The sequence below is a fragment of the Pseudopodoces humilis genome, chromosome 17 (assembly GCF_049639895.1).
Source record: "Pseudopodoces humilis isolate 2021_Gansu_Grassland_sample_001 chromosome 17, ASM4963989v1, whole genome shotgun sequence".
In the NCBI taxonomy this organism is placed as follows: Eukaryota; Metazoa; Chordata; class Aves; order Passeriformes; family Paridae; genus Pseudopodoces; species Pseudopodoces humilis.
Window position 1 is genome coordinate 414,440 of NC_142216.1, and position 26,193 is coordinate 440,632.

Consider the following 26,193-nt stretch of genomic DNA (forward strand, 5'->3'; position numbering starts at 1 on the left):
CTTCTCTTGAAGCAGTTGCCCTGGAGACCTTTCCTTTCCAGCTGTGGGCAGTCTTCAGAAACAAATTGGAATAAATATGCTTGGAATTCCTCTCCTTCCTCCAGGGAGCTGCATTCAGCTCCCTCCAGACCCGATTCAGCCCAAGGCTTTAACTGAAAAGCCTGGTGCTGCCTGGCTGGGGGAGAGGGGTGGCCCTGGCAGCTGGGGACTGCTGTGACACAAGGCAAGGGCCATGATGATGTGACTGTGCTGTGACACATTGCATGTCTGAGGTCTCACCACTGTTGATTCCTTCCTGGGTCCTGCCTCGGGGATTGGACTTTTCATCCCACTTCATACCTGCAGCCAGGTACCCTCTCTCCCGGGTCACCCCCCCTCCCCTTGCCCTCGGTTCCCAGCAGGCACAACCTGAAACAACAAGAAAGTGAAAAGAAACGTTCTCGGCCTTTTTCATGCAAAAAGTTTTAATGGTGCCACAGCAGCCCCCGTGGGCTGGTGTCTCACGCGGTGGGTGCCAAAGCTTTCCTGAGCCCCGTGTTTCCCCAGTGCCCCCCAGTGCTTCCAGTGCATGAGGGGCTGTAATCCATTCAGCCCCAATTAACTTAATTATCTACAGGCTACAGAGCTAAGCATTAGTGCTATAAACTTAGATGAATAAACTTCTGAAAACTTAAAATGTCTTTAAACAATTGCTCTTTTTTTACAGAAATACAAAATAAATAGCTTGAGGATTAATACAAAACAGGAAACTAATCTCTTCTTGTTTATTGACTTTTCTCCCAAATAGTACCTTGAATTGAAAAAAACCTTTTAAAAAAATGAACTTCACTTCATGGAAAAAAATATTCAGCATCCCTGAATTTGTACAAGTGTCTCTGAACAACAAACTAAACATATTTGATTTATTCCTCCTACCCATCACCAACTAAGCAAAGGTTACACATCCTACTGTTTCTGAGATATATATGTAAAAATAGTAACTTAACGATTTCTCACTGATTGTGACCTGGCTGTAACATTTCATTGGAGCATTCCCCTGGGCTGGGTGCAGAAAGTGGGCAGTGGAACTCCCTGCTTGGTCATGTAAAGAGTCGGAGAACTTCTGTTGACCCCTTCTGCCTTTAAGGTCTATTTTGGCTGTAACTTTGATGTAAATACATCTTCTTCCCCCTTCATTACCTTTACAGTCCTCCTCAGCCTGACCCTGGGGGTGTCACTTGTGTGCTGGTCCCCAGGCAGCCTCAGATCCATCCCTGCTTCCCACTGGGAACACAAACGAAGGGACCAACCTGTGGAGCTCCCACAGGCTTTGCTGGCAAGTCCTTGTCGCTTCATGGACGGTTTGGGGTTCTAAACACTGATTTCATGAATATTTGGAAATGTTACTTTTTAAATGGGACCGATACTGACGTTTATGACAAAAAGCCTGGAAAGTCCTGAGCTGTGATTACATTTCAAACACAGCGTTTCAGGAATTAACTGCAATGACTGTCGGGCAATGAATAAACCTCCTAAGAACGATAAATGTGTGATTTTACACAGTCCCAGGCTGCTCTGGCGTTTCCAACTAAAACGTTTTGGAGCCAGTGTTTGCATTCTTAGCTCCCAGAGGGAGAGAGAGGCTGATGGACTGAGCGCAGCTCTGCTCATTTCCAGGTGTGCTGGGGTACGTGGACGTGTCTCAGCGACAGAGCCGGCTGCTTTCTGGGTCAGTTTTAAAAGGATGGCTGGGGTCCTCAGCACAGAACCAGCACATCTGCCCCGAGGCATTCAGCTGTCTCTGAGGTGGCATTGCTGATCTGGACTCACCCTCATTTTTGCAGCAGCTGCCACTTTTTATACCCGGGCACAGAGCACGCTTTCAGCTTGTCAGGGTGTTTCTGCAGGAGCTGGAATAGTGACAGCACAGACTGAGAACAGATCTGTGCCTTGGAGGTTGCTGTGCCACTGAAAATCCCCACAGGCAGAGCCAGCTTTCCTGCTCCACAAACAAAGTCTGCAAGAGGGAAGATCCAGGGGCTGTGGCGTAGTGAATGGTTTTATCCATTCCCTTTGTGTAGATTTAGGAGAAAATGTCCTTCTCTGAGGCTGTGCCAGGGAGAGTCTCCCCTGACCAGTGGAGTTCCTTCCCTGGGTTAGTGTGCAGGTAAAACCAAGGATGGGGTTTCTGGGCAGTTTCGGAGGGAGCACAGCTCCTCTTGTCAGGAGAGTGGCCGGCCCGTGCCTGCAGCTGGGCTGGGAACAGCTGATGGATAAACCAGCAATGAAAACTAAAAATGAAAACTAAATTCCGTTGTGCAGAGGTTTGATGGAGAGCAGGCACAGCTGTGAGCCAGCACAGCTCTGCTGGCTTCCCTGGGGGTCACAGGAGAACTTGCCTTGGACTGGGGCAAGCTGGAAGCCAGAGCTGGCGCTGCTGGGGCAGAGCAGGGTCTGGGGCATGGTGAACTCTGAATTCTGCTTTCTGTTACACAGACAATGTTTCATGCATCTGAAACCCGTGAATCCCACTTAAGGTATTTACAACAGCCACATCCGGGTGGGTGGGTGGGTGGTGGGAAGGGGCTGGAAGGAGCTCATGGGCAGGAGGTAGCTGACAGGTGATCAGAGGAAAACAAGCAACGAGGAGAAGGGAGATTCAGTGCCTTCACTGCAGAGCCTGGGTGACTGCAGTGATGGCAAAGCCCTTTCCATTGGCTCTTTACCCTCCAAATCACCTTTTAGACTTCCGTGTTAAAATTCCTGGGCTAAAACCAACAAGGAAAGCAAGCGAGCAACCACCCTAACAAAAAATCTGAGTGACCCCCTCCCCTCAAAGGCAGCGTGAACCAGGAGCTGATTCTGATTAATGGTTTCTTTGTCCTGAGACAGGCAGGTAATGAGCCAGCGTTTGACCTCTGTGGGCTTTCCCGCAGCCCTGAGGAGATCAAAACAAGCAGAACTCCTTCTGACAGCCGCGCGTTCCTCCGCAGGCAGAGCCTGGGCAACGGGGGTTCCGTGGAGACCCCGGCCACATCTCCCCGTGCTGCAGCAGCCCTGGGGCAGCGGGGTCCCCGGGCGGTTCCCACGGCTCCCTGCAAAGCCCCCGGGAGCAGCGGCGGGAGGATGCGGGGTCCCTGAGCCGAGGGAGAGGAGCAGGAGCGGGGAGGAAGGCTCAGTTTGCAGAGATGCTGCTGTAGCTCTTCTTGATGGGGAAGGTCAGCTGCCCCGAGAGGTCCAGGGACAGCGCCTTGGGGTGCAGCGCCCGGCGCGGGTGCAGGGGGCTGGAGCCCAGGCGCGGCGAGTACAGCAGCAGCAGCTCGGGGCCCAGGCGGGGCTCGGGCAGGAGCCCCTCGGGCCCGGGCTCTGTCCTGCTGCGGACCAGCCTCGGCGACGGCTGCAGGCTGTGCCGCTTGGGCGGCGGCGGGCTGTGGTTCTGGAACCTCACCGTCTTCACTTGCTGCAGGGAGAAGGGGCCAGAGTCAGGCGGGACCGGCAGACCCCGGCCGCCCTCCCCTCTGCTCCCTGCAGAACCGGCTGGCTCCCTGCGCCGTACAGGGCGCCTGCAGAGGAGCCCAGGCTGATGAAGAGAGCCCCCAGGGACCAGCAGAGCAGTGCTGGCAGCTACTGGGGACCGAGGAGAGCTGGTCTGAGAGCGGGAGGCAGCAGAGCCCCGGGAGCTCCTGGCCTCGCAGAGCCGGGGGCTCTCTCAGCTGATGCTGAGCTGCCCGGGAGCTCTGAGATTGTCGGGGCTTTGGGGGGCGTGTGGAGCCATTTGGGCACACCTTTGGGTACTGAGGGAAGGGAGAGCTGTCACTAGGGCAATTTTCAGAATGATTTTACCTTTATGAGATTTCTCTCTGGCTGCCGGAGGGGAAATTCCCATTCCAATTGGCTTAGCCCAGGCAACATCAGGGGGATGGGGGAGTTCTGCAAAGCTCTGCCTGACACTAGTTCTGTGGCATTTGCTCCCCAGCTCATGGATTCTTGCCCAATTTATGACCTCGGAAAAGTCTCGAGATTTGCTTGTGACTGAACTTGGTGACAGGGACAGAGCCCCTGCAGCGTCCTGCCTTTCTTCAGGGCTTAATGTGAACAGCTGCGCCAGCAGCACAAATCCCCCGCTTCCGAATGCATGTGTCAATCCCAGTGACTTCTATTGGAAGAAAAGCTGGTGAGGATGGAGAAAGCCCTCGGGGGATTTGGCCCTGGTTAGTTTTGGCTGTCACTGCTGGTTCCAAGGGGGTGCTCTGGGGGGTTCTGGCTGTACCTTTTCGGCGCTGTTGCGGGAGGTTTCTGGTTTCACCAGGATGGACGGCGGGGCTGAGGCGGGCGGCTTTGGAGCCGCCTCGCTCTTCACCGGGGGGTCTTTGGCATCCAGGATCACCGAGCTGCACACGGAGGGGGTTCGGCTCTCCCCTCCCCTGACCAGCAGCGCCGGTGAAGCCTCGTAGAAGTTTGGCCTCGTTGCCTCGTCCACGGCAGCTCCGGGAGCGATGCTGTGCGGGTAAAGCTGGAAGTGCAGAGGCCGGCCCGCAGCCGTGGGACGCCGGAGGGAGCCGCTGATCTGCACGGGGGTCCCTGCCTGTCCCGGCCTCTGCAGGGATCCGTCTGGGGAGCAAGGGCCGTGGGAAGGAATTTAGTCAGGAATCCAAAACGTGCAGAGTGAGCAAAGGTTACAGCCCCGCACCGACAGCCCTGCTCACGGGATGCGGTGGGGCTGTAGCTCCCAAGGATCGCCCCGCGCCCACCGCTGTGCGCCGGCACCGACCGCAGGTGTAAAACCACGGACAGCGCTCCCTGCCAGGGCACTGCTGCCTCCAGGAGCGGCTCTGCTGCCAGGGCTGGGAACGCACCACCCCTTCCCCAGATACTCTTGGAAGTGAATTACAAAACAGCGTGTATGGGATGAAGGTAAACCTTGCAGCCTCCTTGGAAAAAGTATAAACACCGAGCTCTGCGCAAAGCATCGAAAGGAATTTTTCCACGCTGAGTCAAACCCCCCCGGAATTCCCAGAGCAGCCAGGGTCGGGGCCAAGCAGGGCTGTGGGACCCAGTAGCCGCTGTGGCTGGGAGAATGTGTCGCTGTGCTCCCCCCCAGAGCCCCCCGAGCACTCACTCTTCCTGCTGCTGCCGCGGCCGCGCCGCAGCGGGGCCGGTGCCCCCGCGGTCCTGCCGGGGGCAGGGACGGGCACGGGCAGCAGCAGCGGCCGCAGGGCTCTGCTCTGCCTCGGGCCCTTCTCGGACACGCTCCCTTGCGAGGACAGCGAGGAGGTGGACAGCGTCCATGAGGTGTACAGGGAAGGCATCTTCGAGTCGGAGAGACTAGATTTCCTGCTGGAAAAGAAGAGCCAGAGCTGCCGGGCGCCATCCCGCCTGGCGAGGGACCCCCGGCCCTGGTCAGTGCTGGGGGTCCCCTGTCAGTACCGAGGGGATGCCTTGCCACGGGTTCTCTACGGGAACCAGAAGAGCCCAGGTTCTCCGTGCTACCCCCTTCCCTCGGCACGTTTTTGTTTCACCTAAGACATCCCAGACCTGAAGAGGGGGGTGACGTAGTTGCTGGGGAAGAGGCCGACTCTGCCCGTGACCAGGGACATGCCCCGCAGCCACCCGTCCTGGTCCTTGCCGAAGACACGGACCCCTTCTCCCTTCTGCAGCTCCAGCTCGTCCGGTGCCTGAGCGGTGTAGGAGTGGAGAGCCACGCACCTGCGGAGAGAGGCTGTGAGGGGAGGCAGAGCTGCCCCGTGCAGGCTGCCTGGAGCATCCCAGCTGGGCTGGGGGATGCTGCCGCCTCTGCCGGAGCAGCTGCTGCCTGCCCGGAGCCTCTTCTGCCAGGGCTGCATCGAGGTTTGGGTGCTGCCGTTTGTGGAGAGAACCTGCAGGGAGGAAACAGCCTGTCACCTCAGGCCAAAAGGGATACGAATAAAAGAAAAGACAGCAGGAATGGAGAACAAAGCAGCTCGGGAGGACGGTTTCTGTCCTACAGGTTCCAGCCCAGGGTGACAAATGCTGGGGACTCCCAGCTGCTGCTCTGCACATCACACAGCGAGTGCTCCATCAGAAGCACGATCAGGACAAGTACCTGTCCTAAGGCAAAGCTCTTGAAAGAGCACAGTTACGGTGTTTAAGATAGCATCAGGCAATTCTGCCTTTGAAACCAGAGGCCTTGGATCTACTTGCCTGCAGCATCACCAGGAGGTGTTGGAGGCCCAGGGAAAAGCACCACCCTTGTCCTTCCTTCCTTCCTTCCTGCCTCCCTCCTCCTCCTCCTCGACTGCAGCACCAGGACTGGGGTCACTGCCACTGGAGGCCGTGGAGAATGAAGCAGACAGAGCAGGAGGCAGGAGGAGGTGCATGGGTCCACTCCAGGGCAGCGAGGAAATCAGACTAGAAATTAGTCTGAAATCCCCCCTAGACCTCTCTTTTGTGATTCTGGGATTGGGACCAAGGGCTGAAGCTTTGTTCTTTGCAATGACCCACGTGTAAGCTCACAGCAAAACAGCAGCAAAGAAAATGGTGTATTTCTCAAAACTTTCCCCTATCTGTTCTTTAAAGAACTCGAATTTGTCTCGAGTGTAACACATTTAATTGCACTGTTGTTTTTTCAAGGGGGATGTAATCTACCCCAAGAATCAATGAGTTACAGCCCAACGCTGCAATTATCAGGTGTTACTTACAAAACAGAAACAACACAAGGGGTGTCTGGATGGTCAGGGGCTACTCCAGAACTCTTTGAAGGGTTTCTCTCTCCCTGTTGTTCATGACAAGAATCTGAAGGTTTGCCCTGCTGGGCCAGGCTGTGTGAGGGGCTGCTCCCTCGGGGTCTGCCCCAGCCCAGCTGGGTTCCGGGCGTTCTCGGGGTTAGGAACAGCTCGTGGCTGTTCAGGAGCCACCTCAAGGGGAGGCAGTGCAGGTGCTGGGCTGGCACTGCCTCTGTGCAAACCACGCAGCCGGTGGGATGCTCTCACACCATCCTTCTGCAAATTATTTTAAGGTCTTGGGTATTCTTTTGTCCTTTGGATTAAGTGCGTGCTGGAGTCTCGGCTGATTGATGATGGTGTGTGTGTGGGTCCCAACACAGGGCTCAGCTGTGGGTGCTACTCCTGGGCACCAGCATTCTCACAGCCTGCCTCTGTACCAGGGGTGCTGAGTGCTGTGTAAACAGTGTGTTGCGATGCTGTTGTTATTTTAGACACTTTACTAAAGTTCCAGGGTGGTGAATCTTACCCTGATGTAATCGTCATAGGGTGTTATCTGCAAATTTTAACTCTGTGAAAGTTGTCAGAAATAACTGGAGGCACTAAAGGAGTAACTAGTTTCTTTACACTTAAAAAAAAATTAAAATGTATTGTTGACAAATATAATTTCTCCATAGATTCTGCAGTGAGGCAGAAAGATGCACTCAGCTGGGATACCAGGCCTCTGCCACCCCCTGCTTAGACCAGCCAGGTACATTCCTACACGGATCTGCATTTGGATCCAAGCTGTGCTCTGGTCTGTCTGCACCTCCTGCCTGGCAGGAGCAAGCTCATGCTGAGGCTACAGGAAATCACAGCCTGTCCCCCAAAGCATTTCAGGTTCCTTACGTACAGGTAAGCTGGCCCGTGCTGCTGCAGGTGGGGCAGGGTGACGATGGCTGCCGGGGGCCCCAGTGGTCCTGGTGAGGGGTAGTAAGAGGTGCTGACCTACGGGAGAAAGGAAGCAAAGAAAACAAAGAATTTACCTGGTTATCAGCTGCATTCAGCCCCTGGAGGAGCAGCTAACGTTTGACTGGCTTCACCCACCCTTCAAAAAACCACCAAACATTTCAGGAAATAGAAGTGTCTGGAGCTATTGACTTAAAAAAAGACCAGGCAGCAAGAGGAAGACTCAGAATCATGGAATCATTTAGGCTGGAAAAGACCTCCAGGATCATCGAGTCCCTGTGACAGATCCCCACCTGGTCCTTTCCCCGCTGTTGTTTTGTAGCTGCAGAGTGTACCCTGCTGTCCCCCCTGTGCTCCTGCTGGGGTCTGGTGCTCCAGGGAGGAGCTGCAGCCCCGTTTCTGCTGCTGAGCTGGCCGTGCCTTGTGCTGTGCCAGACTCATTGCCCAGCAGGACTGGAGGGTGACTCCTTGTCCCTGCTGTGCCAGTGTGGTCACGAGCAGTGTGCTGGGCTGTCCCCCTCCCTGTCCCTCCTCATCTCTCAGCTGGGCTGGTGTCCCCCTGCTGAGGGGGCTCTCAGGCTGTTGGGTGTCCTGTGCCCAGTGTCTGCTGAGCACCCAGCCACGACTCCCAGCCCAGGACCTGCCTGCGGGTGCTTCTGTTCCTTTTCCGAGTTTGGTTTTGTGTCCCTTGTGCTTGCTGGGCTCTGCAGGTCCCAGCTACCAAAGGTGTGGGTCTGTGCCAGCTGGGCACACTCTGACTTGTCCCTCTGGCTTCTGCCTTTGCTGAGCTCTGTGCCCTGCTGAGGGTGATCTCTGTGCCCTGCTGAGGATGAACACACTGCCCTGCTGAGGATGAACACACTGCCCTGCTGAGGGTGATCTCTGTGCCCTGCTGAGGGTGATCTCTGTGCCCTGCTGAGGATGAACACACTGCCCTGCTGAGGATGAACACACTGCCCTGCTGAGGATGAACACACTGCCCTGCTGAGGATGAACACACTGCCCTGCTGAGGATGAACACACTGCCCTGCTGAGGATGAACACACTGCCCTGCTGAGGATGAACACACTGCCCTGCTGTGGACAGGGCTCCCAGGGCGGTGGCAGCAGCGTCCCGGGAAGCTCGGGGCAGCGGAACCGCTGTGCTTGCATGTGGCTGGCAGCTGTGCTCTCCAGCAACAACCACAGGATCTTTAATGATGCAAGCTGGGGCTTTAATCTCATGTTCATTTCAAATCTAATTTCTAGTGGTCATGTCTGTAATGCGGTGCTGGAGCACTGGCTTGGCAAGGACCTCGGAAAACAGAAAAGTGACTCACCCGCTCCGGTGCTCTCCAGTAAATTAAATTAATTAAAACACCCCAGCAATTCCAGCTTCTGTCTCAGACCTGGAGTGGCAGGTCTTCAGGCAGAAGCTTCAAACCTTCTCTGCATTCCTTGTTTTCTAGTCCAGGCAGAACTGGACCAGATGCTCATAGAGTTGACTGGAAATTATAATTCTGTTTTATTAATTTGGAGTTTCTTTTTTTCTGCATTGGAACAAAATGACAGCCTCTCGCTGGTTTTCCTGATGCAACTGTGCTGAAATGTCCCCTTCTGGGTGGAAAGCTCCATGTTTTTCATCTCTGTGTTCCTCTGTGTCTGGGAGCAGCCCATCATTTAGAGCATCCTCAAAGCTGCCTTTGCATTTGCAACATGCAGAGGGGAAAAAAGACCGAAAGAAGTATTTTCGAGTCACGTATAAGTGATTTCAGCTTTCACTTTTGCTGATCTCCCGCGAGTACCTTGCAAGCCCTTGTAAGTACAAAGTGTTTAACACCCTCCCTCTCCCGAAATCCCTCTGTCGCTCCATCCCCCTCTGCAGCGTGCCAGCAGTGCGGTCCCTGTGCCCGCCGTGCCCCGAGGGGAGGGAAGCTCTCTTCATCCCCTGGGAGCTCCCGGGCCCTGCGCTGGCTCTGTCCCCAGGAAAAGGGGAGTGCTGGGGGCAGCTGCGGGCTCTGCCAGCTCTCCACTGCCAGGCAGGGATCAGCTCGCTGTGGCCGGGAAGGGATCCCAGCGGCGGGGAGGAGGGCGGGGGTGCCCGCTGCTCACCCCGCAGCCACTTGCACAAGAGGCACATGCACAGACACGGCCACCGCAGCCCTGCAAACTGCTTCTGGCTCCGGCTGGGCCCGGCCTGGCAGCCGGGGGAGGAGGAGGAGGAAGAGGAGGAGGAGGAGGAACCAGAGCTGCTCCCTTTTATGGGCCGAGATGCGTCCGGCCTGGTGTTGGGAGCGCCGGGCAGGGAGGTCGTGCGCTGGGGGCCCTACACAGCCCCGGCACTGCCCTGACACAGCTCTGGCACTGCCCCAGCACAGCCCTGGCACTGCCCCCGGCACTGCCCCGGCACAGCCCTGGCACAGCCCTGACACAGCCCTGACACAGCCCTGGCACAGCCCTGGCACTGCCCCGGCACAGCCCTGGCACAGCCCCGGCACTGCCCCGGCACAGCCCTGGCACAGCCCCGGCACAGCCCTGGCACAGCCCCGGCACTGCCCCGGCACAGCCCTGGGACAGCCCCGGCACAGCCCTGGCACAGCCCTGGCACTGCCCCAGCACAGCCCTGGCACAGCCCCGGCCCTGCTCTCACACAGCCCCGGCCCTGTACCTCAGCCCCAGGCTCAGTGTGCCCCTCAGGACCATGCCAGGTTTGGCCCCAGGCTCAGTGTGCCCCTCAGGACCATGCCAGGTTTGGCCCCAGGCTCAGTGCCCCTCAGGACCACGCCAGGTTTGGGCGCTGCCTTACCTGGAGAGGGGTCCCGTAGGGGGGCTCGGCTTTCTCGCTGCTCTGGGTGGCCACGCTGGGGTTGCTGGAGCTGATGAGCACGGGGGAGCTGATCTCCAGCGCCGGGCGGTCGGTGGGCGAGTGCACCATGCGGTTCAGGGTGTTGAGGGCCGTGGTGATGGAGAACTGCCGCAGACTTTTCCGTCTGGAGTCAGGCACCTTGGGGAAAGCCGCCGAGTCCGTGGCCTTGGCCTTGGGAGACGCCGTTTGCAGGGACGCGCCCTTGGACTGGGGGGACCAGTGGCTTTTGCTGGCCTGCAGGAGCTGCTGAGCAGGGCTGCTGGGCTGGAAGAGACAACAGGAGACAACGGGATGGGCTTTCAGAAGTTACACCTGGCACAGCCCTCCCCTGCTCTGTTCCCCTTTCCCATTTGGCAGCAGAGCTGCAGGCAGGGGTCAGCTGGCGTTACAGGCTATCTTTAAAATCTTGGGGCTCTGTCATTTCTCTCATCTGTTGTCAGTGACGAATTCTGGGTGTAGAATTCCCAATTCAAAGCTGACAGCAAAATTAAATTTTGTTTGAAAGACTTGTGCTAAGACAAGGGGTTACTGAGGATGAGCGCTCCCCCCGATACGCTCCTTGTCCAAAGCTCTGGCTGGCAGAGGTGCTGGGAGAGCTGTACTCAATAACTCTAAATCAGAAGGGATGTTTAGACTCACTGCCCTTTCCCTGGCACATGTGCTGGCACACATGGGTGCATCTGGCAGCAGGACAGCCAAGCTCTGCAGCTGAGGGTATGGCCCGGGCTCAGAGGGACCCTCACTCATGCTGGCATTCCCAGCAGGATTGGATCCACCAGCTCTGTCTCTGTCAGCTGGAACATTCATGGCCCGATGCTGCTTCCATTGAAAAAATCCTGACTTGTTGAGGATTGGGGTTGAGGAGGGAGAGGCCCCGAGTTTGCATACGGGCAGTGATCACACAGTACTTCTTGGAAACTGCTGATCAGCATGTTAGTAGCAAAGGGCATGTGGTGACAGTGTTTTTCACCACAATGGGTGCCAGAGGAATTAATCATGATTTACTGTTGACATTGATGAATTGCAAAACTTGGAGAATCTCACCCACTCGTGGGAAGCAATGTGCTGGATGCCTGGGATGGACAGGGACACATGGCAGGAGAGGTACAGGAGGCTCCCAGATGTCGTCACTTCACAAGAGGGATGGTTTTCTCTTTTTCCCTCTCCAAAATAAGGTTTAAAGCCCACAGTATGTGTGTAGGTACACATGTGCCATGGCCATCCTGTCATGTGTGTGAGTAAACTGGAAACATTTTTCTGCCTATCTAAATCCCAGGAGACATGATAAAATGGGGCACAAACTGCGTGTCAGAGCCTGGAGAGCCTCGTGTCTCCCAAAGCAGCCCTACCTTTGCCTTCTCTAGAATTAATTTCTAATTCTTTGGTGGCTGTGTGTATCCCTTAACTAACTTGTGTCTTTTAATGCCGGACTTGAAGAAGTCATTACTGAAGCTAAAATTATTTCATTAAATGAAAAAGACATTTAAAAAAATATATTAGAGCTTCAAATAAGATGTTTTGCTTCTGTCCTCCTATAAAACAGCCACAAAGCAGAGCTTGCCATAATTATGGGCATTACAAGTATTAATTTTATTTCTAGGAACTGGTGCCGGTGCCATTTACACCCTGCATCTCAAGCTAAACTGCCCAGCACAATTAACGTCTAGACCAGTGCTGACAGAGCCCTGCCGGGGAGCGGGTGCTGGAAGGTCTCTGGAGCCGCAGCCCCTGGAGCGCCGCCTGCGACGCGCTGAGCTGGCGCTGGGATCCTGGGGATGCTGCTGGGCACCCTGCCCGGGATCCTGGGGATGCTGCTGGTCACCCTGTGCTCCTGGGGATGCTGCTGGTCACCCTGTGCTCCTGGGGATGCTGCTGGTCACCCTGTGCTCCTGGGGATGCTGCTGGTCACCCTGCCTGCACTCCTGGGGATGCTGCTGATCACCCTGCCTGCACTCCTGGGGATGCTGCTGGTCACCCTGCCTGCACTCCTGGGGATGCTGCTGATCACCCTGTGCTCCTGGGGATGCTGCTGGTCACCCTGTGCTCCTGGGGATGCTGCTGGTCACCCTGCCCGGGATCCTGGGGATGCTGCTGGTCACCCTGTGCTCCTGGGGATGCTGCTGGTCACCCTGCCTGCACTCCTGGGGATGCTGCTGGTCACCCTGCCCGGGATCCTGGGGATGCTGCTGGTCACCCTGCCTGCACTCCTGGGGATGCTGCTGATCACCCTGCCTGCACTCCTGGGGATGCTGCTGGCAGCGGGGGCCGAGGGGCTGCAGGACCCCCAGGCAGCTGCACCGAGCTCCCGAGGAGCCGGGGCACAGCCCTGCGGGCGGTACCTTCTGGAAGGTCAGGATGTCCTTGCTGTCCGCCGTGGCCCGGCCCCGCAGGTCCAGGCTGTAGAGCGGGCGGGGCAGGGGCAGGTGCTTGATGACCTGCACGGAGCTGGCTGGGAAAACGCCGCTGATGCCGTTGAGCTCGCCCAGGTACCAGTTCTCATCCAGCTGCCGCAGCAGGACGATGGTGTCCCCCTTGTTGAAGCGCAGCTCCCCGGGGTTGTGCCCGCGGTAGGTGTACAGGGCCCTGGCTCGTGGCACCTGGGGGGACAAGAAACAGCCCCGTCCTACACAGAGCTCCCCAAAAGCGTTCGTAATTAATGGGGAAAAAAAAATGCAGAGGTCTAAGGCTTAAGCATGCATTTATTAGGATTAACTACCCACATCCTTCCTTGATGGGTTTTACTAATGAGGACAAGCTCCCAAACACTTATGCTAAGTTTGTATCAAGATGAAAAGCAGGCTGGACTTGTTTAAGAATATTAAGAAACGGTTAAGGCCTTAAACCAGTCTTCCCATGGGATCTTACTGCCTGCTATAAGGGCTCCTCCAACACAACGTCTATTTTAATGACCCAGGTATTTCTATTTCAGAAGGACTGGAGGCTACAGCCATCGACCTGGTGGCCGTCACCCGCCAGGAGAAGGCAGCAGAGCGAGGTGAGTGCAGGTTCTGCGCTCCCGTGGCTCTGTCCCTGCTTTAACACGTGACTGTGGGTTGATTTCAGCCTTTTCCTGGGTTATGGGAAGAACTGGCTTAATGTTATCATTGTTGCAGCTTAACGTGACATAGAAGAGATGTGCCAAACCCAGGAGAGGTGCAGGGATGTTGTGATCTTGACTCACCAACGTGAGATGGCCAAGTTCCCCTGAAGCAGCTGTTGTGCTGAGCCCTGCCTGCCACCAGGGCTCTGTGCGGAGCGAGGGCTCCCGGGCACAGAGCAGCCCTTTGAGGGGACAGCCCAAATGCTGAGCTCCGTTCCCGGCCTCTTAGCTGGTGGCACAGCTGCGTGAGCTCCATGCTGGGAAGTTGGGGTGCCGGGATTTTCCCTAGCTCTAGAGCCTGGATCAGCTTTCAGCAGAGGCGCCGGCGCCCAGGGACAAGGCACGGTGAGGAGCGTGCCCTGCAGCTTCTCCACAGTCACCCCCTCCCACTCATCCCACAGGAGGCTTCTGTAGCAGTGACACATTCCAGATTTCCTGCCTTTTTCTGAGCATTTCCCCAGATCCACCCATGTCTGTGACCAGGGCTCAGGCAGGACTCCTGCAGAGCTCCCTCTCTCTCTCAGACACTTTTCAGAGGTCAGGAAGGTAGATACGAGAATCTCAACGTTAGTTTCCAGAAGTGTGGGAAAGATTGAATTTCCCATGGGAAATTGTTCAGTTTTTGGAAAGAGGGCATCTTCCAGCATCCCCAAACCCCGATGCCTGGTGGGGAAAAGGAACCGAGAAGAGAAAAAAATTCACGTACCGCTTTTACTTCAAAGCCTTTGAAATGGGAAGCAATTAGTTTAATGTTTAGTTCTAATTAAATCGTGCTCTCTCTTAATTTGTGCTCACAGTAAACAGTGTGCTTGGCTCGGTGACACCGACAGCACATCGCTGGGAGAAAAGCAGCAGGAAAGGGAGGCTTGGGCCAGTGCTGCTCTCCGTCGGAAGAGCAGGGATCACATCCGTGCCAGGGCTGTGGAGGCTCCCTGCAAACACAGCTGGACAGCGAGGAGAACAGGCTGGGCACGCAGAACACGGCCGGCAGCTCTCCCTCGGAGCCACCGGCTGCTGCTACAGCAGCACGAGGGACACGGACCTCGGATTGCCTCGGGAGCAGCCGGAAAGCAAACGGGACCTTCACAAAGGGCTTGGGAAGGAGGAGCAGCAGCGTCTGGGATGTGAGGGAACGACAGGATACAGCAAAGCGTTAAAGGCAGCATCAACGAGTTGTGGAAATGTATTGAAAAGAAGAGAAACTCTGAAATGAAATGCATACCTGGTGCTAACTGGGAGCAGGGAGCAAGCAACAGAGTGCTGAGAGTCTGGAATATTCTCACTTCAGCGGGCAAAGGGATGAGACAGCAGGGCAGACTGGGACAAATACCCGTGTTTAGGCGCGTTTGTGGTGCTAAGTCTGGCTGAGCACATCCCTCCGCTCGGATGCATGGATGGATGGTTGGGTGAATTTCTTCCTCTGACCACACTCACAGCCTTCAGCTCTTGCCCTCCTCTTTAACCCTTTCCTCACACTTTTCTGCCCTTTCAAATCTCCCTTGCCCAACTCAGCTTTTTTCCAACATCTGTAAGTATTTTAAATTTTTTAAAAGAAATTTTGTTTGGCTTGTCAGATACTGAGCGAAAAATGTCCAGTTGATTTCCCGGTTCTTTATTTGGGACATAAACTAGGCCTTTACCTACCCACAAGGAGCAACTAACGTGGTTTTTACCGTACAGGCCAGTCACAAGATAAAGCTGCAAGCTGAAGATTTCAGAAAGACATGCAAGGTCCCTGTTTCCTAAGGTGTTTGTAGGGTGTAGGAAAGAACGACTGAAGCGGGCCGTGTCAGCCACGGTGCTGGAGCTGGGGTTGGCCACGGGCCATCCCCTCTCTGCTGCAGCTGCAGCTCTGAGCTGCTCTGAGCCCTGCCTCAGCCTGGGCTGCTTTCTGCCCACTCCCGGCTGTCCCGGATCCTCTGCAAGGGATCTGTTTGGCTTTGTGTAAAGTAGGTTAATTGCAAAGGCAGAAACTGGGGTGCTAATTAACCTGTGATAAAGACAAGGAGTGCCTGGAGGTGGCTGAGGGCAGAGGGGGAGCCTTCTTGGGCCAGAACGTGCTCCTGGCAGGGGGAGGAGGACCTGCTTTGTTTTCATGGACTCATCTCCCGTGTTTGTATGTCCAGCTGCTTTTGGCTAATCCAAAGCAGCATTTCGTTTTAGCAGGGTGGTAGCGGCAGCGGGCGCTCAGCCAAGAGCTGCGCACGCTGGCTGGTGCCTCGTGCAGCCTTGGACTCCGTCCGAACATCCCAGGGAGAAAACCCTGGGAGCAGCCTTGTGAAAAACTCAGCTGAAAGTCTGTGCAGAGTATTGCTGCCCAGTAGCAGAGAGAGAGGAGCTACAGCGAAGAAACCACTTTTGGGGGTGCCTGGAACATTTTTCGATGCCGCCTCGCTTTTCCTGATTTTTCCCCTCTGCTTTCTCTTCCGTCACGCCTGAGTGAGAGCCAGGAGTCACTTCAGGCTCTCAGGGCGGCTGAGCCCCAGGTGCCCCTTGCCATGGGGGTGCCCGGAGAGAGTGTGGGGGAGCCCTAGGGAGAGAAGGCAGCGGGTAGTGCCAGGAGTGGAGCAGACCCCCTTTGCATCGGCACCGCCTCTGCGGGAGAGGCTTTTCTCTCCTCGGCCACTCTGCCAGCAGGGATGGCCATGGCAGATGCACTCCATGTCCCTTGTCATGTCAAGATGCTCCTTGTCCCCATTCTCAGTGGATCCAGTGAGGCCAGTAAGGGAGAAAAGATTTCACTTTTTTTTTCACTATTTTTGGCGTTTGGCATCGGTTGTGCTGGGCAGACATCCAATGCCTCTGAGTCTCCCTCCGCACAAAACAAAGATTAAAAATATGTATATGTGTGTGAGGAAGCCGTTTGGGGCATCTCTTCCCCAGCAGGGAAACGCACTCTGTGATTATCTGCAATGAGCAGGTTATAACTCCTCACGGTCGGCAGCAAGGGGGACCCGCTGAACGTCTCCGCAGTCAATCCCAAGGGACGGATCCCAGTCCCGGTCTCGTGGGAGCTGCCCCACAGGAGGCAGGAGAGTGTGAATGGAGACAGGAGGCTCAGCGTGAACGGCTCACCCCGAGTCTCCGCTGACTCCAGGACGGATCTGAGGGCACAGCCCAGGCCATGCTCCTGCTGAGCTGTGACTTACACTGAGCGTTATCCACACGCTGCCACCGAAGGAAGTGCACATGTCAGTGTTTTATAGAGATGATCAATGACATCTCCATCCCTTCTGATTACCGAGAGCTGCCTCCAACACCCTGCCGCAGCTGCCCACGTCTCTGCGGCATGAATGAGCCCCATCGCCTGCTGTGCGCTCAGCTAGCACAGTTCAGGGCTCTGCAGGATCCAGGTGGATGAAAAGAGCTATTTGAATGTAAATTAATTGCCATTACAATTCTGTTTTTTCTGCATTTCGGCAGAGGAGATAACTTCAGCCTTGTCACAGGGAACAAAACCTTCAAAAGTGAACTTGTCATTTCAATCTCTTCACGTAATTACATTCTGAGGGTTCAGACAGTTGGGTGGTTTCTGAATTATTTCTTCCCTGAGGAGGATTGTTCCTGTCTTCCAAGCACACGTGGACTGTGTGCACGAAGGCAGTCCCTCCTGCTCGTGTCAGCCCTGGAGCTGCCCCAGTCCTTCCTGGGCCTGCCCAAAGGGGAGGCCAGCACTGGCCGTGGCTAATGCTGGTGGCCACCTGCTCCTGAGCCAACTGGGGGCGTCATGGGGAGATGCTGGAGATGCGAATCGTACGGATTTAGCCGTTTTTGTGCTGCTCCATCCGCATGGCTGAAGCTGCTGGGACAATGGCAGAGGGAGTGGGAGCAGCTATGCCCTCTGCTCACTCGCAGCCCTGGAGCACCCGTGGCACCAAGGCTCACGTCGCTTGGTGTGATCACTCACGTGGCCTGGCTTTGGCATGCAAAGGTGGCACAGAAAACGGAGGAAATGACTAAAGAAAACACAGAGCAGCTTCTCTGATGCAGAAGGATGAGCGACGCCGAGGCTCCACCGCCGGCAGCCAGCCCTGAGAGGAACGCCTGGCCTCGTGCTGGTGCTGCTCCCACGGCTGCCCAGGAGCACACAGCTGGGTCGCTTTGCCTGCGAAACACGGGGTGCGCTCAGCTGAGCAGGAGGAATGCCCAGGGCTGGAGCTGGAGCAGAGTGCGGCTTCGCTCCTGAGTGCTGGCAGAGCCACAGGGGGCACGGGGAGAGCGGGGACAGGTCTGAAAGAGAGGACGTGGCAGGGGCATGCTGGGGACCGGGCGCCAGCCAGCTCAGGCTGAACGAAACCCTCTCACGCCTCTTGGCTCGCTGCTCTGTGTCAGACGAGTCTGTGCTGCTGTCAGCAGTCCCGGGCGGTGGTTAAGTGGTGTGGCATGGGTTTAAGCTGCACGGAAAACAAACTGCGTCAGCCCTTGGCGTGCCCAGTCATGACGCTCTGCTTCAGCAGCACTGTTCTCAGAAGAGGCTGTTTATTGTGCAGGGAGTTAAACCCGCATCCTGCTGCCTCCTGCTGCTCCTGCGCCCTGTCCCTGCTGCTTCAGTGCCCCATCCCCCTGCACCGGGGAAGGGAGCTCTGATGTGGCTCCTCAGCCAGCGCTGCCAGCCCCGGGCAACGTGGCCATCTCTGCCAGTGGGCAGCGGGCCTGGACACCCTGCAAGCCGAGCTGGTGCTGGCAGCAGGGAGGGAGAGCTCTCCCGTGTCCCACCTGCTGCCTCCAGCCCTGGCACGCTGCGGAGCCGCATGGCAGCGTGCCTCCTTCCCAGCCTTCCCTCCGGAGGGACGGCGACAAACTCAGGCCAGCCGCCAGCGGCAGGCACACAGGGACACAGCGAACAGCAGGGACAGTGGGAGAGGAGGGCGACTCAGGGGCTCCTGGCTGACCACGGCACTGCGCAGGTGAGCTCGCAGAGGAGCCCTGCTGTGCTATTCCTGACTCGCCATCTGAGCCTGACTCATTGCCTTGGAAACAAATTAAAACACTTTTATGTGTTTGCAGCTTGGTACCTGATTTTGTAAAACCAGGGAAACTGGCTCCTGCTGTTGGCTGTGGAGGTCTTTGGGCACCACCCAGGCCCGGGGCATCACCCAGGAGTGCCCTGTGCTGGCTCCCGTTCACGCAGATTTTGGGGGGTTTGCTGTCCTCACTCTCAGCCTGTGTTGCCCTCACTCTCTCTGTAGTGGGTACAAGGGCTAGAACTACATGCAGAGGGAGAAAACACACCGACGCTTGGCACAGGGGGCCAGCACTGCGGGAGCAGCTCCTCGCTCTGCTCGAATGAGATGAGCCCTGACAGGACACGGCAGTGGAGGAGACCTGGGACAAATCCTTCCTCCACAAAGGCCGTAAGAGCACACAGAATTCTGTAGCCAGATGAAGCATCTCTGTGTCCAGCTGAGGGGCTCTGTGGTGACCCCAGCAGCCCCAGCAGCTGTGGGGTGCGAGGATGCTGTGGCAGGCAGAGGCCAGGCTGGCAGCACGGCGGGTGTGACGTCCCCAGAGCGCTTGGCCAGCCCGAGGGGAGGGCACACACATTTTCAGGTCCTTGCTGTGACTACACAGGAACTGCTGGGGGTTTGGGGAGGGTGGGGAAGGGGGTTGGCTCAGCGAGGGGGCCAGGAAACTCTTTTGCCTCTGCCAGGTGCAAACACGGAGTTCGCTTTGAGCAAGACTTCAAGAAGCTCCAGCAATCCAAGTCCTGTCTGTCAAATGCAGAAAGGAGTTGGAGATGGTTCTGGAGGAGAAGAAAACACCAAGACGCAAGCACTATCTATAGACGTCCGTGTGAAGGTGGGACGTTGGAGTGCAGAGTATTTTTATCCCAATAGAGGTGTTATCTGTCTATCTCCCATGAAATGCTGGAAGGGGGTGTTGAGCGCTCAGTTCACGCGAAGAGAAAATAGCCCAAGTCACAGTTAAATCTGCGTGGTCCGTGTTTTCCCGAGGCAAGCTGTCATACTCGGAGCTTTTTTCCTCTGGCTCACTGTCCCATGCTTGTTGCGTGACAAAGTTCAGCACCCAAGCATCTGTTCGGGGGCCTGGATGGAGTTTTGCCGTGTGCAGGGTGCAGCTGGGTCATCCCATCCCCCTGAGGAGGAGTGGGAGGTTGGTGCACACCTCAGCGCACGTGGCCTGTTTGCTCACCAGCTCACGCTGGGGCTGCAGCCAGGTGAGGAGGAGCTTCAGCACAAGCTGTAGCCACACCTGGCACATGCCAGGGGCTGCTCCTAAGAGTTCAAAGGCTTCAGCGTGGCTTATTTACGCATACACCTCCCAGCAAGTCCTTTTATGCTTAAATTCCAGACAGTTTGTTATGCGGAGATTCTGCAGATCCGAAGTCCTGTCCCCTCTGCATTGATGTTGGGGATCTGAAGGCCTGGGGGGGTGCCAGGAGCAGCTGTGGGGCAGTGCAGGGGCCCAGAGCTGGGGGACACAGCCAGGCCGTGCTCACGTACGGACGGGTCCACGTGCACAAACCCAGCACGTGCCCAGCCACGTTAGCTCGTAGGAAGTGGATTCAAAAGGGATTTAAATGCCAGCAAATAAATCGCTTGGGATGAGCTGTAATTAGAAAATTCCCTGTTTTTTAACAACTGGCTCTGGGAAATTCCTGACCACAAACCCAGCGCTGTATTTGTGCTAATCCAGCAGCTCTGTGGGGGCCTGCTTGCTCCTCCTGCTCTGAAAGAGACGAGCTCTTGGCTTGCTGGGTGATGGGGGACTGATTTCGTTTTTTGCCTTCATGGATGCTCGTGAGCATGAAGAGCAAAGAGCTGGCAAGGAGACATCTCTGCTGAGAGAGAAACTTTGATCAAACTTGTGATGTTCTCAGCTCCAGGGAGTAAAGGAAGTTTATTTATAGAACAGCCTTGGTAAAGCCGAATGCTGGCCCCTATCCGGGATGGGTGGCGGCTCTGGCTGCAGAGCTGTGTGAGGCACGTCACTTGTAGTTGCTCTGTAGCACAAGGATAGTGTTGGGGTAATCAGCAGCCCTTGCAGATCGGAGCAGTCTGTGTTTTGGGAGCCGTGACCTCCCGCTGCAGCAGCACATGGGCACTGCAGCTGTGAGCAGCCAGGGGAGAGCTGTGGTGGGGTGAGCAGCACCACAGGGCAGCTGCTCCCACCGCAATTCCTGACAAAAATAATCTGCTCTGAGGTTCACAAACATCTGGAGGTCTCTGCTTACCCAGATTGCTTCAGGTGACCCTGGGACTCCAGCATCCATGTGGCAGGGTGCTGACAAATCACCCTCGTCACTGTCTCATCTTTGCACTGCACGGGCACTTTCAAATGTGTCCCTGCTGTGCTGGGTGACGTGCTGCCATCACTGAGTGCCAGCTTAGGGGAGGCTCCAAATCCATGACCATCCCACTGGAGTACCCAAAGTAACGTCTGGTCCTGAATGCAGGTGTTTAAAACCACTAAAACCAAAATGTGACTAATAGGTTACATTCTTCACCTTGCAGCAGAGGATTCCAAAGTGTTTTATAATTAAGTACCTAATTAAGTGTAAGAGCATTTCACTGTAATGTGTTTTATATCCCATCCAAGAGAGGCAGCACGGGAGCTCAGAGGTCTGTCCCAGTGCCAGGGAGTCAGCCACAGCCACTGCCTCCCCAGTGCTCACTGGCTCTGCTGATTCCCGAGAGTTTGGTCTTAAGCTGGTCTTAAAAGCTTTTTGGGAGCTATAGATGGATGGATGTTGCCATTATATACCAGCAGCAAGTTCCTACCTGTCCTGAGAACCAGTTAAAGAAACACAAAATGAATGAGAGAGAAGAAAACCAGACAAGTGTATTTGTGCTCTTTTATCCAGGGCCAGGAGAGTCCAGTTGGAAAAACTACAACCTTTTCCTTGTCAGCTGGGATGCTGCCCGGGACAGCGGTGGCTGCAGCCTGTCACTGTCGGTCTGGCCCTTGCACCAATGGCCCCAGAAGCTCCTGCAGCTCCCCGGCAGAGCTGGTGGCTCCCAGCAAGGGTCTCGGTCAGAGCAGGGGCCCTGCCGGGAGCCAGTGGCAGCCCAGGGAGCTGCCAGTGTGCCCCTGGCCCCGTTCCCCGGGGTGCTGTGGGCAGGAGATTGCTCTGGGCAGTGCCACCCGCCGCCCCCAGCCTGTCCCAGGCTGTGCCGTGCCAGGCAGCGCGCCCGGGAAAGGGACACGGTGCCTCGGGCTCAGGCCTGCACAGGGGGAACACAGAGAGAGAGCAGCTCCCCAGGGGTGCCTGGCTCGGGTGTGTGACCCGTCCAGACCCCTCATCCGCACCACAGAGATTCCCTGGGACACACGTGCCAGCTCACAGCCACAGGACATGGCATGGCACCAGCCTCTACAGCTCCCAGCTCTGGCCAGGCTCTGCCATCCAAAGCCCTTTCAGCCAAGCTTGAGTGCTGCTGGAAGGTTTTACAGACATTGTGCAGAACAGTTCAGGTGAGACAAATGGAAATCCAGGAATATAATGTGGGAAAGGTGAAGCCACAAGTCTCTACCCTGAATTCCATCTCAGCCAAGCTCTTTTAACAGGTCTAATATCAGTTCCTCATTATTTGAGAAAAGCTTTTGTATTGTTAAAGAAAATGATGGGAACAACTTAGAATTTTAAAATTAGCCTAGTAAATCATCCCTAGGTACAGCTGTAAGTGAGTCAAATTGAATATTTTTAACAAGTGAAACTCAAGAACTTTGGAAGTAAGAGCAGCAGCAGCATTGGGCACCCCCCTTCTTTTACAGTGCAGGGAAACTGAGGTGCAGCTACGGAAATACCTTCTCCACCACTAACAGTTACAGCTCTGCAATTACTGACTTAATTGCTATCAGTCAAAAGCAGTGCATTGCCCAAAAGTCCAAGCACCTGAAATGCCCTCAAGAGCCAGGAAGCATCTGAAAACTCTGTGAGAAAAGAGCCGGTCGGAAGTTTTTGTAGGGAGAAGGGCTTTGTCTCCAGAGCCTGGGAGTCAATTTCTGCTGTGCTGAACTTGAAACAGTCAAATATCACATCGAAACAGCAGCCAAATTTGCAAACGAAACACTCAGTCTCACTTCAAACACTGCAGTGCTGCTAACAGAGAAAGTTCCTGGCTCTGGGCACACAGCGGGAACCTTTCTATGCTCGTGGGCAAAAGAAAGAACCAAGAACCTCCTTACCCCTTCCATGTGGAGCCTGGGGTTCGTTGCCAGCCGGTGCTGATGCAGCTGTAGCCCCCTGGGGACCCTCCTGATGGAGGCGGGGGAGGACAGGACCCCTGACCTCTGGATCGAGCCGAACCTGGTGACGTTTTGCCCACACCTGACTCCATCCAGGAGGCGAATGAGGAGCAGGTTGGAGGGCAGCTGCTCAATGCTGCCCAGGACCAGGGTCCTGCACTCGGGGCACCGGAGCTCCTTCTGGGATTTCAGGATCCTCTGCAGACACGGCTTGCAGAACGTGTGCTGGCACGGCAGCACCTTTGCTGTGGCGTCGAGCTTTTCAAAGCACACGGGACACTCCAACAGGTCAAGGAGAGCCAAGTCGTCCATGTTCAGCGCAGAGCCCCTTCAGGAGAGGAGCCAGGGCCATCCGCAGCCCGCATGCAGCGGAGCCGCCTGAGATGCCTTCCTGCGCCTGCGAGAGGCAGAGCCTGGGCTCAGGCAGCAATCCTGCACGGAGGGCGAGGAGGAGGGAGCAGGGAGCAGAGCTGCTGCGCTGCTGGAGCGTGGAAGGCAGCCTCCTACATCCAGAGCTGCGGCCGGCAGCCAATGTGCGAGCGCCCTCGCTGCGCCTGCAGCTTTGCAGTGACTCACCCTGAGTCAGCCGGAGCCAGGGGACGGCTCTAAACCTAACCCTAACCCTAGCCCTAACCCCAACCCTAGCCCTAGCCCTAACCCCAACCCTAACCCTAACCCTAACTCTAAGCCGGCACAGGGTCCCGGCGCCGGGCGCAGGGCAGGCTGCAGCGCTCCCGCTCCGCAGGACTGACACGGCACGGAAGAATTCAGCGGCTCAGGAGATGGGAGTCACTGATGAACATCAGCCCGAGCTGTCGGTGCTGGGCTCCGGCTGCAGCCCGCGGGCGGTGCGGGCTCGGCTCGCTCCCCGCTCCTTCAGCTGGCCGGGGCTCTGGATGTAGGATGGCACTACTGGCTCCGCAGCGCCATCCTCGCCCGGTTTGGCTGCCTCGGCTCGCTGAATCAACCCCAAGAGATTCTTCCTCCCACGGCCCGGAGCCGCCCAACCTGTTGGGCTCGGGCTGCGCGGCTGCGGCCGGGCCCTCGGCGGGGCTCAAGCCCGGGCCTGCAGCGGCCGCGGGGCCCCCCAGCTCCGCCGCGACGGGCCGAGGAGCCGGGACAGCCCCGGTACCGGGGCCTGGCACCAGGGCCGGCTGCGGGAGCCGATTGTGCCAGAGCCGCTCCGGAGCCGGCTTCCTGCGCCCGCTGCTCCAGACGGGCAGCGACCGCTCCAACCTCGCATTGCCGGGGCTGGGGGACACAGGGACAGAGCCAGCGGGGCTGGGGGACACAGGGACAGAGACAGCGGGGCCGGGGACACAGGGACAGAGACAGCGGGGCCGGGGACACAGGGACAGAGACAGTGGGGCTGGGGACAGGGGGCTGGGGACACAGGGACAGAGACAGTGGGGCTGGGGGACACAGGGACAGAGACAGCGGGGCCGGGGACACGGGGCTGGGGACACAGGGACAGAGACAGTGGGGCTGGGGGACACAGGGACAGAGACAGCGGGGCCGGGGACACAGGGACAGAGACAGCGGGGCTGGGGACACGGGGACAGAGACAGTGGGGCTGGGGACACGGGGACAGAGACAGCGGGGCTGGGGACACGGGGACAGAGACAGTGGGGCTGGGGACACGGGGACAGAGACAGCGAGGCTGGGGACACGGGGACAGAGACAGTGGGGCTGGGGACACAGGGACAGAGACAGCGGGGCTGGGGGACACGGGGACAGAGCCAGCGGGGCCGGGGACACAGGGACAGAGCCAGCGGGGCTGGGGACACAGGGACAGAGCCAGCGGGGCCGGGGACACAGGGACAGAGACAGCGGGGCTGGGGACACGGGGACAGAGACAGCGGGGCTGGGGACACGGGGACAGAGCCAGCGGGGCCGGGGACACAGGGACAGAGCCAGCGGGGCTGGGGACACAGGGACAGAGCCAGCGGGGCCGGGGACACAGGGACAGAGCCAGCGGGGCTGGGGACACAGGGACAGAGCCAGCGGGGCTGGGGACACGGGGACAGAGCCAGCGGGGCCGGGGACACAGGGACAGAGCCAGCGGGGCCGGGCGGACCCTCTGTGTGCCTCCTGCTGCCGTCACCCGCGCCCCAGCAGCTCCCAGTCTGCCCAGTCGCAGGCTGGAATGGGCTGCTGCTGGGGCAAGGGGGCACAGCCGTGTGCTGAGCACGGGCAGCCCCTGCTCCCTGCGGGCAGGCTCCGTGTGCTGCCCGGCCCGGTGAGACCCGAGCCCGGCACAGCCAGAGGGGCACAGCGAGGCGCTGCCTTCGCAAGGGAGGCCAGGGACTATCCCAGACACCTGTAATTTGCATTCCCTTTATCAGCTGAATTCCTATCTCGGGCCTGCCTGCTCGCACATACTGATGGATCGCCTAAGGAGAGCAGGAGGGGCGGTTAAGGTCCAAGACCATTTTCCTTACAAACCTTGTCGTGTTTCAGCCCTGTGTTTTCAACATAAGAGAACTACAAATATGAGAGGACAAGACTGTAAATCCGAAGATGTCTCAGATAATGCCGTCAGGCTGCAGTCATCCCTGCCTGCCCTACTCTCAGGATTCTTCAGAAGTACGGTGTAGAAAGGGTTAATGTGTTTTTTCAAGAGTTCTCCGCCCAGATTATGATTCTGTCAAAACAAAATATTTCTGTAATACAGTGGCCATTTGGCTAAACTAAAATGTTGACAAAGATCTTCAGGATAATGGGAGGAACCAATGCCCTCACTGCTCCATCTCAAGTTTCCTTTTGCTCCAGTGCTTTTTGTTTTGTAGTGTGTCATACGGTGCTGTGTGCTGGGCTGGTTAATGAGCAAGCAGCACCAGCTCATCTGCCAGTGCTTCAAAATGCGATTCCTGACATAAACTTGACTGAAAACAAAGGTGGTGAAGGCTGTTTTCTTTTTTACATATCCTTTTCTATGTGTGCTCTGTGATTAGCACTCATAGTTTGCATTTTCATTAGATTAGAAAGGAAACAGAATTACGAACTACCCTGCAGTGGGGAGGTGCTGGAAACAAAGCTGAGTGGAGGGTTCTCTGCGTGCTGGCTCCTGCTCACCTCCAGCCGGATCTCCAGAGTGCTCCTTGGCTTCTCCTGGTCTTTAACAGCCAGGCTGCATTAGCTGCGCTCTCAGAGCAGTGCCTGGGACCGAGGCTCTGCTGGGGGGATGCACACACGCAGTGCAGTGCGCAGCTCCTGTGAATCCCCAAGGGAAACCACTGGCCACGGCTGGAGAGCCTGGTCAGGAGGGGCCAGGCTGGGGAATCCAGCAGTGCTGAGCACACTCAGGGTCCCAGGGGATCAGGGGGCTGGGGCTCCCTGAGGGTCTGCAGTGGCATGGGTGGTTGTAGAAGCCCCCCTGTGCTCTCCATCTCTTGGGAATGCCACCAGGGATGT

At 56.9% G+C, this 26,193-nt stretch overlaps 1 protein-coding gene across 2 annotated transcripts; it reads right to left on the reverse strand.

Moving 5' to 3' along the window:
• Positions 1–536: 536 nt before the first annotated feature.
• Positions 537–23,208, reverse strand: SH3RF2 (SH3 domain containing ring finger 2). Of its 2 annotated transcripts, none has more exons than XM_088063795.1 (8): positions 22,720–23,208; positions 12,809–13,066; positions 10,410–10,733; positions 7,570–7,664; positions 5,515–5,685; positions 5,099–5,313; positions 4,250–4,590; positions 537–3,439 (listed from the first exon to the last, which is right to left on the reverse strand). In XM_088063795.1, exons 1-8 carry the CDS (start codon positions 23,089–23,091, stop codon positions 3,155–3,157), a joined length of 2,061 nt encoding a protein of 686 aa, XP_087919921.1. In that variant the 5' UTR covers positions 23,092–23,208; the 3' UTR covers positions 537–3,154. The 2 variants fall into 2 exon arrangements, with proteins under 2 accessions (XP_087919921.1, XP_087919920.1); XM_088063794.1 differs by having other exon boundaries at positions 5,099–5,316.
• Between the last annotated feature and the right edge of the window lie 2,985 nt (positions 23,209–26,193).